The 13,311-nt window shown below is 34.1% G+C and overlaps 1 protein-coding gene across 2 annotated transcripts in view; it reads right to left on the reverse strand.

Moving 5' to 3' along the window:
- ABCA6 (ATP binding cassette subfamily A member 6) overlaps nucleotides 1-9,666 on the reverse strand; it is an 83,907-nt gene extending 74,241 nt beyond the window's left edge. For both annotated transcript variants that reach the window (XM_077163680.1, XM_077163679.1), the window contains exons 1-3: nucleotides 9,405-9,666; nucleotides 8,372-8,472; nucleotides 6,728-6,932 (exon numbers count right to left, since the gene is read on the reverse strand). In XM_077163680.1, the coding sequence (XP_077019795.1) occupies nucleotides 6,728-6,932; nucleotides 8,372-8,467 (301 nt within the window). In that variant the 5' untranslated portion in view covers nucleotides 8,468-8,472; nucleotides 9,405-9,666. The remainder of the gene's footprint in view (nucleotides 1-6,727; nucleotides 6,933-8,371; nucleotides 8,473-9,404) is intronic.
- Between the last annotated feature and the right edge of the window lie 3,645 nt (nucleotides 9,667-13,311).

A 13,311-nucleotide genomic window follows, 5' to 3' on the forward strand; every position in this document is an offset into this window, starting at 1 on the left:
ATAAGGCCTAGAATTTAAACAGTGTTTTTTTAAAAAAATAGACATGGTATTTTTTAAAATACCATGACATGTAGAAGTTGCTAATATGTACTTATGATAAAGGGTACAACAAATTCAAAAGATCACTAGATCAGGGACTTGAATGCACTTTTGCTGTTAATGAACATAGACTAGGAGAGAAAAATGTATTTAAAAGAAATATAAGAAAAGAAAATGTGAAATCTTTACAGGTAGAGGGATGGAATGTAATGTTTAATGTCAATGTCATAGAATGACAAAATGGTTTTGCTGCACTCAAAGCTCCTCATTTATCTATTTTCTGAGATTTTTAAGAATTATAAGGTATGACTGCAACTTTTTTTAATATACACATTGCAAGAGTGTTATAGCCTCAAAATAGTGAAGTTAAGGCTTCACACTTAGTCCAACACAGTTTTCACTCAAAACAATTTTAAATTGTTTATCTAACATTTACTTTTTAAGTAAATTCATAATAATAATAGTGCAAAAAAGGGGATCATTTTTGCCCATTGAAAGTGTAGAAGTGAAACATGAAATTGGTTTTTAAGTCAAAAAGAAATTCTAAAATATGAATTTGAATAGTAGCATTACTGGTTTAAGTGTCTAGCAATAGAAAAACTGAATCTAATAAATAAAAGTCCGGTATTTATGTTTTAAAATGTTCTATCTTACAGTCACACTTTAAATAAAGCAATAGCATCAGGTCCCCATATTTTAGGAATGTAATTTTTAACTAACATCATTTACCCAATTTAATCATGAAATTTAAAATGTGTACTGTGGTCTCTATTGAAATTCAGACCATTTTAAAATGTGGCAAATGAACTTCATGCAAGTTGGCAAACAGTTCTGGTACTAAAAATTGTAATATTTTCTTATGTTTATGTAATCTGCTTAGTATTGAATTCTTCTACCAAGAGGGTCTTCCTAAGAAGAATTCATCGTTATTTACCCTCAACTTTGACAACCTGTGACATCAGATTTTTAAAGGGCTTTATGTGAACTATGATATTGTAATTTTTCTAGGCATTTAAAAAGGGTAACAAATTATATACATACTAATGCTCTTAAGAAAAATAAGACAGGACAAGTTGATGTTATTCATTAGCTTTTAACCGAACGGAGCAGTTCCTTGTAATAACAGTTGTATAATAAGGAAATAAAACACTAAGTAAATGTGTATTCAGTTTAAATGGTTATTTATTTTTAAATTGCCAAGGAATGTACTTTGTACATTTGAAAAAAAAAATACTGCAGGCGTGTACAGGTGGTTCAATGGTAGAATGCTCGCGTGCCATATGGGAGACCCAGGTTCTATTTCTGGCCCATGAACACACACACACACACAAAAATACATATGCTGCATTTTCAGGGCAATAATCAGATGAAGAAGAGCTGAGGAAATCTGAATAGGTAAACATGGGCTATTCTAAAGGTCAAAAATAAGTGTCAAAGAAAACATATAGCCAATCAATAATAAACTCTAGACAAGAGGGAGAAACTGGCCCTCAGAATTCATTCATCAAGATTAATCTGATGCCTAGATATCTGGAAAAAACTGCAAGCCATACTAAGAAACAGGAAGATATGGTTCAGTGAAGGGAAAAAATTAAAACTTCAGAGGAGACAGAATTTAGAACAACTAATCGAAGAAGTTCAAACAAATCTCTTAAATCACTTCAAGAAAGAATAAGGAAAGTACAGATAAAGAGATAAAGGACATTAAGGAAACACATGAGAGTAAAGAAGAAATTGAAAGTACAAAAAGAAACATAACAAATTGTGGGGGAGAAAGGCATAACAGTAGAGATTAAAAATATAATAGAAACATACAACAGTGATTTGAACAGGCAGAAGAAAGAATCAGCAAATTAGAAAACAGGACAATTGAAATGATAAAGTTAGATAAACAAACAGAGAAAAGTGTAGAAAAATTGAGCAGTGTCTCAGGGATGTGACTGACAGCACAAAGCATGAAAACATACACATCCTGGGTCTCCCAGAAGGAGAAGAGAATGGAAAAGGGACAGAAAGAAGATTTGAGGAAATAATGGCTGAAATTTTCCCAATTCTTATGAAGGAAATAAATATACATGTCCAAAAGTACAATGTACTCCAAAAAGTATAAATCCTAATAGAACTACTCCAAGACACATAATAATCTGAATGTCAAATGCCAAAGATAAAGAGAGAATTCTGATAGCAAGATAAAAGTGATTCATCATATATAAGGAATTCTCAAAAAGATGAGGTATTGATATCTCATCAAAAACCATGGAGGTGAGAAGGTAGTGGCATAATATATTTAATGTACCAAAAAAGAAAAACTGCCAGTCAAAATATATATATCTGACAAAATTGCATGCTGAGTGCCTGTATGTTTGGGTTTTTATTAACTCATGGCTAGTGGCCAATGGCCTGGCCATACAGTCAGGCAGAAACGCAATGGATAACTGGCCTTTTAAAGGATGCCCATATGGGGACCAGCCTCATGGAAATCACTATAGAAATTGGACAGCTGCATTAAAGTATGGCATGTCAATGTTTATCAGAAGAACCTCCTTCCAGGAACAAAAGGTGATTGGAATTTGCAAGTGGGTATCCTTGTGTGCTTGTTGAGGTGACCACCTAGGCCCATGCAATGAGTGGATATTGGTGGGGGGGGAAGCTGGTTTGAAACTGTTGTGTACCTCAGAAAAGCCATATTCTTTAATCCTCATTCAATATTGCTGGATAAGATGTTTTTTATTGTTTCCATGGAGATGCGACCCACTCAATTGCGGGTGGTACCTTTTGATTAGATAAGTTTCCATGGAGATATATCTCACCCATTCAAGGTGGGGTTGCTTAATGGATTCCTTTAAGAGGGAACAATTTTGGAAAAAGCTTTAGAGCTTACATAGCCAGAGATTTTTGGAGATGAAAGAGAATGCCCCCAGGAAGCCTCTGAAGAAGTTGGGAGAGAAAGCTAGCAGGCATTGCCATGTACCTTCCCAGCTGAGAGAGGTATCCAGAAGCCAAAGACCCCAGCAGATGCCAATCATATGCCTTCCCATCTGACAGAGGTGTTTCAGAATCAGCCTTTCTTGAGTGAAGGTTACCTCTTGTTGTTTTCATGGTCTTAGAACTGTAAACTTGCAACTTAATAAATTCCCTTTTTAAAAGCCATTTCATTTCTGGTATATTGCATTCCAGCAGCTTTAACAAACTAAAATACTCCCCAAGTAAGAAAACCCCAGGACTGGATTGTTTTACAAATGGATTCTACCAATCATTCTAAAAAGAAATCATAACAATCCTGCTCAAACTTTTCCTAAAAATTGAACAGGAGAGAACACTACTTAACTTGTTCTATGAGGTCAACATAAAGGCACTACGAAAAAATAAAATTACAGACCTATTTCTCTTATGAATATAGATGCAAAATCTTCAACAAAATACTTGCAAATCAAATCCAACAGCACATTAAAATAATTGTATATCATAAGCAAGTGGGCTTTATACCAGGTATGCAAACGTGGGTCAACATAAAAAAATCAATGAATGTAATATACCACATTAAAAAAACAAAGGGAAAAACACATGATCATCTCAATTGACAGTATCCCTTCTTGATAAAAACACACAGAAAACTAGTACTAGAAGGAAACTTCCTCAAAGTGATAGTGAACACAGCTAAAAAAAAGAAAAAAAACACAGCTAGCATCATTCTCAACAGTGAAAGATTGAAAGCTTTCCCTTTTCTCTTATTTTCAGGAAGAAGAGAAGGATGCCCACTGTCACCATTATTATTCAACATTGTACTAGAAGTTCTAGCTAGAGCAGTTAGGCAAGAAAAAGAAATAAAAGGCATCAATTTGGAAAGGAAGAATAAAACTTTCACTATTTGCAGATGATGTGATCTTATTTATTAAAAAGTTCCCCCAAGTCTACAACAAAACTAGATCTAATAAACGAATTCAACAAAGTGGCAGGATACAAGATCAACACTCAAAATCAGAGCTGTATCTTTATACTAATAATGAGTAATCTGAATGGGAAATCAAGAAAAATTAATTTAAAGTAGCAGCTAACAGAATCATACGTTTAGGAATGAATCTAACAAAGGATATAAAGGATTTACACACAGAGATACAGAAACACAGAAAGCTACACAACATTGCTAAAATAAATCAAAGACCTAAATAAATGGAAGGACATTCTATGTTCATGGATTGGAAGACTAATTTTCGTTAAGATGTCATTTCTACCCAAATTGAATTGACAGATTCACCACATGTCAATCAAAATTCCACCAACCTACTTTGCAGGAATAGAAAAGCTAATTGTCAAATTTATTTGGAAGGGTGAGCCAAAACATCTTGAAAAAGAAGAATGAAGCTGGAAGACTCACATTTCCTGACTTTAAAGCATATTACAAAGTTACAGTGGTCAAAACAGTAGTATGGTACTGGCACAAAGATAGATATATTGACAAATGGAATCGAATTGAAAGTTCAGAAATAGACCCTAACATCTATGGCCAATTGATATTTGACAAGGCCTCCAAGGCCACTCAAACTGGGACAGAATCCTCTCTGAACAAATGGTGCTTGGAGAACTGGATATCTATATGCAAAGGAATAAAAGAGGACCCCTATTTCATACCATACAAAAAAATTAACTCAAAATGATCAAAGACCTAAATAGAAGAACCAGGACTATAAAACTTTTAGAAGAAAATAAAGGGAAGCATCTTCAGGATCTTATGTTAGGCAATGGGTTCTTACATTGCATCAAAAGCACAAGCAATGTAGGAAAAAATAGATAAATGGGACCTCTTCAAAATTAAAAACTTTTGCACATCAAAGGATTTTTTCACAAAAGTAAAAAGACAACCTACTCAATGGGAGGGAATATTTAGAAACCATATATCCAATAAGGGTTTAATATCCAGAATATATAAACAAATCCTACAACTCAACAATAAAAAGATAAACACCTAATTAAAAAACAAGCTAAGGAACTAAATAGAAAATTCTCCAAAGAGGATATACAACTGGCTAAAAAGCACATGAAAAGAGTCTCAACATCATTAGTTACTAGAGAAATGCAAATCATAACCACAATAAGAGATCATTTTATACCCACTAGAATGGCTGCTATTAAAAATACACAAAATTACAAATGATGGAGAGGGTGTGGAGAAATAGGAACATTTATTCACTACTGGTGGGAATGTAGAATGGTGCAGGCATTGCGGAAGACAGTTTGGCAGTTCTTCAAGAAGCTAAGTGTGGAATTATTATATGACCTGGCAATCCCACTTCTAGGTATATACTGAGAAGAACTTAAAGCAAGGACTTAGATATTTACACACTGATTTTCATAGCAGCCTTATTCACAATTGCTCAAAAATGGAAGCAACCCAAGTATTCATCAAGTGATGAATGGATAAACAAAATGTGGTATGTGCCTATGACAGAATATTATTCAACCTCAAGAAGTAAGTCCTGATGTATATGACAATGTATATAAGTCCTGAGGACATTTTGTGAGTGAAATAAGCCAGACACAAAGGACAAATACTATATCATCTTCCTGATTAATAAGCAAACTCATAGAATTAGAATCTAGAATATATAGGTTACCAGGGGATAGGTTGTAGCTAGAGAATGGGGAGTTGCTACTTAAATTGTACAGAATTTCTATTTAGGTTGATTGTAAAGTTTTGGAAAGGGATGATGGTGATGGTAGTACATTATTGTGAATGTAATTAACAGCACTGAATTATATATGCGAATGTGGTTAAAAGGGGAAATTTTAGGTCACATATGTTACTAGAATAAGAATTAAAAGATAAAATAAAGGACTGTATAAAACAGTGAACACGACTGTACACAAGGGACTCCAGTTAATAGTACAAGTAAAAGAATGTTCTTTTATGAATTGTAACCAATATATGACACTAATCCAGGGTGTTAATAATAGGTTGGTATATGGAGAAAATACACCTAATGTAAACTAGGGCTATGGTTAACAGTACTGTTTTAATATTCTTTGATTAATTATAACAAAAGCACCACAGTAATGCAAGGTGTCAACAATATGGGAATGCTGTATTTTTTACATGATTTTTCTACAAAACTACAAGTTCTCAAATTAAAAAAAAAAAAAAGAATAAATAGCCAGACTGCACCCAACTTGACCATGAGTGGAATAATATAGTTAAGATATCTTCTTTATATAATGATCTCATTTAGAATGAAGACCTTTAACGATGTTTAAATATTACAATATATGCACAATAATCTTCACATTAACTACCCTTACTTTTCAGAGTTCTGAAGTTGTCATTCAATAATCACTTCTTAATTTAGCTATTTAGATTTTTTCTTCACTTACATGTCTTAATCGTTATATTTCTATGTTAAAAATCCCACTCCCGCTAACAGCTATATCCCTTTTAGAAACTATTCTAGAGATACGAAATTGTAAATCTATTGTTTAGCAATGTTCCAATAGAAATGTAGGTCTCCTTAAGTTTGACCTTCATCAGCTTAACAGGATAACTGTGAAAGAGAAAAATTGACTAACTGAATTTATGTTATCTTGACACCTAAATAATTAACTTAATACATCCCTATTACCTTAAACTAAACATGTATACATCTTATAAATAAATATATTAATTTCAGTAATTCTTATTTCCCATTAGTATACCTACCTTTCAAAACGGGAGCAGATGCCGTTTTATTCATTATCTGCTGGATTATATTAGAAATCGGTGTATACACAACCTTTCTAGAAGAGCTATTAAATTTATCGACCCTTCCAAGATCATGAGAAGGCATTTCAGGAAACTCAAAATTTTCTCTGAAATATGAAAATAGGCCCATAAACAGTCCTAGAAGTATTGGGAGGCCCCATTCCTATAAAACAAAAAATAGAACAAATTTAGATTATCTGTCCTTAAACAGCTCAGTCAACAGGAAATAAATGTTGAAGACAAATTCCAATAAATACATGTAGTTGGCTTCTCTTTGTTCTCTGCCTTTCAATGGAAAACCAATTGAAGATAAATTTTGAGATAGAAGCCAATACGCTATTCAATTGGGAACTATTGCAGAAACCATTGTATAAAAAGGATAATGATTTATATATGAATGGGCAGCATATTCTAGAGTCTGTATCAAAGCAAGAATGGAATTTTTTTTCGATGTGTTAGATTGTAGATTTAGGAGAAATGTACATACACTGTTTTCTTTTAATAATGGTATTAGGGCAAGATTTAGGTATACAAAACAAACTATACCAGGATATACCAGAGGTAATTGTTGCAGTTACTATAGAGGTAAACAATTCCAGATTTCAGATTTACTGAAGCAAAGGCACCTCACATGAATTCAACTGAACAAATCACAACGTATTTGCTGGTTGTCATATCCTTATATTAGAAACCAAAGAAAATGAAAAGAAATGGCGTGGAAAAGACTATCTGATGGTTTATCTATATCAGTGATCTCTTTCTTCTTGGCAAATGTTAAATTATATTCTCAGCCTCCTCCTAAATTAAGTGGGGCTGTGTGATTGAGCTGTAGCCAATGGAATGTGGGTAGATGTAATATGCACCACTTCCAGACCTGGCTCCTGCAACCTTGCACAACATGCTCAATTCTCTGTCTCAATCTCTCTCTTTCCTTATCTTTCTAATGTATGCAGAGGAGCCAGTGGAGATACTCAAGTCTTGGGAGATAGAAGAGTCCCTAAGTGAAGGAGCCTGGGTTCCTGAATGACAGAGAGGAGAAGATTCGTCTACTCACTGTCCCCCACCCTCACCCCACTTTCTCGGCCAGACCTGTTCAGATTGTGGTAAGAGTGATAAACCTTTGCTCTGCTAATACACTGAAACAGGGGATGTTACCAGTAATTAACCCTCTTTCCTAAAGCAAACTGACAATCAATGGTATAATTTGGTTGTAATTATTGGAAATAATCTTTGTGTAGAAAATTCTTGACCTTGAAAATAAGTTCCCAGGATTAAAACTCATCACTTTCTGCTAGGCAATACAGTGATTATCCCTAGGCTCTACATATATAGGGTGTGGTAGCAACTATAATGGTTTCTGTAATTTACCATATAATTGCATTTTTACTAACTCTTCCATTAAAAAAAATCAGTAATACTTCTAATCCTCAGAATTCTACATTATTTTTCAACAACTGCCTTAAGTCTTTCAGTGCAACAAATATCATCAGAGACAACCTTACAATCAATAAATCAAGTCTGCTAATTAAAATATGAGAATGATTACACAATGAAATAAAATAACAGTGTTAATAATGGAAAGAGACAAACTTTCAAGCATACCAACAAGCTTTCTTTCTTCATCCTCCATTTCTTAAGAAAATTCTTATACAGAAGGGCTTGAGTTTGCTGGCACACACTTTTCTTTTTCTTATTCATTTCACCTGTTCATTTTATGAAAAGGAGAGAGTAAATATGGTGGAGTACAAACTAGAAAAAATGGCATAATCAGAAAAAAAAGTGATCATATGTTTCAATTAAGAACTGTAAAAAAATGCTTTAAAATATTAGTTCAATTGTCCATGGATGTAAAATTTTATCTCAAATATATTCACTTGAAAGTATGTGGAGGAGGATGTGATGGTAGGAAGGTAGAGTGACATCACAATTCTATTAAAACAGAGTAATGCCACAGAAAAGCTATAGAATTCAGAACCTGCAAGATACTTCACATTTTTTTTTACCTTTTATAACAGGAATTCATTTATATGAATGGTTGAATCCTAGCTCATCTGATTAATAGTAGTTTCTTCTTTGTATTTAAATAGAAACACCAAAGCTATTCAAATTAACATCAGAATTCTGATTATTTAAATTCATTTGAATAACCCATGTCATTCAATATAACAGTAATGTAATATTCTCTTGTATATGCACTATCCAGATTGAATGGAATAACTTTTATTAAAATATTTAGGCCAGAAAAATAGCAATTTAAAGTCAAACCTCTTACAACTTGAATCTGAGAGAACAAAAATAATTTTCTGATATTTCTACAAAATACATTTTTGAAAATAGAAATCACATGGGAGAGTGATTTTGCCCACATATCTGCAAATAAATAAACAGAAACTTTTTTTTAAGTTTGTATATTCTTTAATTAAATTCTTCCAGATTCGTATATGAAAATATTCAGACAATTCCCCCTCAGTTAATAGAGAAGCAGTAAAACTTAGTTGGGGAAAATAGACAAATTGAATTATTACCTGTTCAATATAAAACACATAAGTATTTGGAAATATCTGAAAAATACATTGATTTTAGCAGTGCCCACCCACATATTTGGCAAAGCACAAAAAAACAGAACTTTACTTACTGTCAGCAAAATTAGAAAAAGTACTCTGGAAACACTGATAAATCAAAGTTCTCTTTGAATCTTAAGCAACAATTCTAACTTCTTTATTGCTGCTTCCTTTTAGTGGGTATCTACTTCCAAAAGTTCTTATTCAGGCTGGCTTCTGAAAAGGGTGTGGTCAAACCAATATGCACATGATGAGCTTGTTTTGTTTTCTGTGGGTTTCCACCCCTCCTTAAAACAATTATTCTGCAGGGAAATGACTGTTCAGTGGATAGTTACTCATTTTACAGGGAACGAAATGAATTCCGTATTTGTTCACTTGGCCTTTCAACTCCAGAGATAAGGGAGAAATAGTTAAACAAGAAAAATGGGACTAACCTAACAGACATGATGAGGCCAAAGTAGAAGAAAAAGCAAAAAAAAAAAGAATAAAAATAATAATTAACCAAACAAAGCAGTTACTTTTTAAAAAGAGAAATCTCTAAGTTGTTCTTTTTTTTTTTTTCCACTACTGGTGTTTAAGCACAATTGCCAATCATATATTTCATTTAATAAATTTAAAATAAGTGTTCAGAAAATACCGGAGATGAATGTTGCCTAATAGCTCAAAGCAATCCATAGTGTGTTTTGGAAACACTTAGGTTGGACAAATTAAGAATTATAAAGAAATTCTTTTTTTCCCCACAATGTTCATAGTGGGAGCAGAATTTCATAAGATGTATGAGCAAAATAAAAATATGTGGATTATTTAGGACTAGAAAACATACAAAAAGATTCAGGTAATGTTTTTGTACATGTAGACTAGAAAATATATAACGTATTCAATTCCCATTGCATGGTTTATCTTTCTCTCTAGAGTTGCAAACATTTCTTGTCCTGCCAAAGAGAATGGCAAAACAGGAAACCAAAGTCCGTGAATTGGGAAATCTCAAATATTTGAAATGGCTCCCAATCCCCAGATGTTAGTAATCGTAAAGCTGAGCAATGTGCTGGAGAAAAGGGGGATTGTTTCTTGAAACACAGTTAATATGTCTATACATTTCTCTCCTTGGTTGTTAATTCTATTTTTGAAAATAGACAACTGTAAAAATATTTTATGTCCCTTGAATTAAAATGTTGCCCAAAACAAAAGTAGTAAAGATGCCCTAAGGTCTCATGACTGGGGAAGGGAGGTATTAAACAGTATAAACACTGTTAAAAATTGTATCGGTAAATAGTTCATGGGAAATCTAAGTCTCTTTTTAATCACTTGGAATATAGTCCAAGTTTTTATTAACGTTGTTGTTACAGTTGTTTTATATTCTATGTACTCCATCTTAGAAATCATTTTCACTCTTCCTTAGGCCCCAGGTGTCTTAATGTCCCAGTGCATTGGAGATATTGAGCCTGGAGATTTGAGAGGCTAAACCAGAAGCTTTGTAGGACTCTTCATTGCTAGAAATAGAGACTAGAAAAACTTCACCTACTGCAACAGAGAAGAGTTAAGCACATATTTTCTCTTTCCCATCCTCTAGGTTAAAAAATACATACGCATGGAAAAGGAAAACCCCAAATGCATGCCAGGTACAGGAGCCGAATCTGATTTTATTGTCTCCGCATGGCACAGAGACAGATAGTTACTGAGTTTAAGAACAATGTTATAGTGGTTAGTTTATGTTCTCTTGAGCCACACAGAGGGTGATGCAAAGGACAGAATAACATATAAAATATTGAAGAGGTCAAAAGACTTGAGAGAATAAGGATGTTCAGCCATGTTTAATAGGCATTCCATAATAAAATAGAGAGAATAAGTAAGAGGAAATAGTCAAAGATTAAATGGCTGAGTATTTTCCAGAATTGAAAACATGAGCCCTCAGATTAGAAAAACAAACTGTGTCCTGGGCAGAATTAAAAAAAATAATTAACAACTAACTACTTTGCTGTGAGTTTTCAAGATACAAGAGAGAGAGAGAAAGACAGAGACAAAGTCAGAGACAGAGAGACCAAGAAAGAGAGTGAGAAATATTAAAAACAACCAAAATAGAAAAGGTAGATTACTAAAGTGCAACAGCCAAAAGATGTCATAAAACATGGAATAATGTCCTAAAGGAGCAAAGAAAAAATTAACTATCTCAAATTCTATAACCAGCTATATGTGCAAGAAAAAAGATATCGTCAAACAAAGTTTACCACCCACACACCCTGACTAAAAGAATACTAAAGGGTGTACTTCAATTTTTTAAAAGGACAGCAAACTGAACTCAGAAGGAAAGAGCTGAATGCCAGATAACATGTTATCAAAACTAAATATTCATTGACTCTCAATAATAATTTCTTGGGAGAAGAGGACTTTCAGAACTTTCTGCCAACCTACACACTTCTTCAGCCTCTGCTGATGGAATCTTAGAGATTACTGTGATTTCATCATAGGACTTTAATTGCTAGTCAAAAATAGCAGCAGAAGTTGACATGAGAGTGGGGAGTGTTAAGGGTTTTTGCGTACATACTCTGCTGTTGTTTCCCTCAGATTTTGTTGTGGGAGCCCAAAGTTATTTTGACTACTATTTTGTTCATCAATTTGTCACTAATAGGATGAGCTGGTTTTGAGAAATCCCTCCTTCACTTTAAAAGCAGCACTTGTGAGCTATAATCTGAAAGATAAAGTAGACAAGGGTTGTGGGGTGGGGGCAATTGACAGAATAATGTTCCTGAGTAGCATGGGATCAGACAGTTTTATATAGGAATGTCCTCTTCAATAAAAAAGCCAGCGTGTATGGGTACAAAGCAACCTGGTTACATGATGGGTTTTGAAAGCTTGAAAACATTCTCTTCTAATTGCTTGCATTTGCACAATCAAATGGGAATCAGGGTCATCTTCTGAGGGTGAAAAGGGGGTGGGAAGAAGATATTAGAGGTATGAGAAGAGAGATGTGAATAAGTCATCCAATTCAGTTGACGAGTGAGTATATTAGGAAGAGGTAGGGGAATTGGCAGGCAGTCCTAAGGCTCTATTTGAGGTTATACATTTAAACTAATATTAATTATTACATTTATGTGTGCTTTCCACCAGGTTCATCTCCCAAATGCAGGCACAAAGTAGATGAAAAGTTGGATTTAACTAAGGCTGGAGTTTTTCCAGGCAATGATGATGATGGGCAAAAGGACAGAGCGTTGCTTGTGTTGGTGAGGGAGTGGCTACTGGCTGAAGTAAGTCTCTTCCCTTGAAAGAGAAAGGACTTTCGATGATGAGGTAGGTTCTTCATCTTTCTTGCCTGTTTGATCTGGTCCCCAGATTATGCTTTTACATCAGCACAGAGCTGATATGCTGTGTCTAATAAGGTGTTGACATTTGGGGAATTTGGCTATCTAAAGGTAAATCAAGGTTTTATGGAGGAATAATGGAATATGTATCCATAAGTCATTTTCTAAGCAAAGAAACATTTCATGTAAACTAAAATCTAGCAGTTTGGCACTATATTAGAGCTAAACACGAGTTTTCTGGAATTTTAGCTACAGCAGTAATTTTTGTCACCTACTTCTTTACTTCGCATGTTCCCTCTTACGAACTTGTATGTTTCATCTGCTTTATGAAGGACAGGTACAGACTTCCATTTGTGCCCAGAATGATTCGGGTCAAATTTCAGAATTATGCCAGCATTAACCTAGATCAGAATCTCAGCACCAGGACTGTGAACCTCTCTCTAAAAATATCCCAGCTGCTGGCATCTCAGTAGCTATTCAGACTTCTGAGAGCCCTGCTGGCCCTACTCCAGCTGCAACCCATTGTTCTCCCGAGGATGGAGTCATTTGATATAGCAGGTGCAGCACCCCTGCGAGTCTGCCAAGAGCAGATAAAGCTGTCCCCAGAAAAGGGGAAATTGTTGTGAGTTGAGCAAGCATTCCAAATATGACTATTACGGAATTCTAATTAGTACTATTTTCCAAA

The sequence above is a fragment of the Tamandua tetradactyla genome, chromosome 6, assembly GCF_023851605.1.
Source record: "Tamandua tetradactyla isolate mTamTet1 chromosome 6, mTamTet1.pri, whole genome shotgun sequence".
NCBI classification, from domain to species: Eukaryota; Metazoa; Chordata; class Mammalia; order Pilosa; family Myrmecophagidae; genus Tamandua; species Tamandua tetradactyla.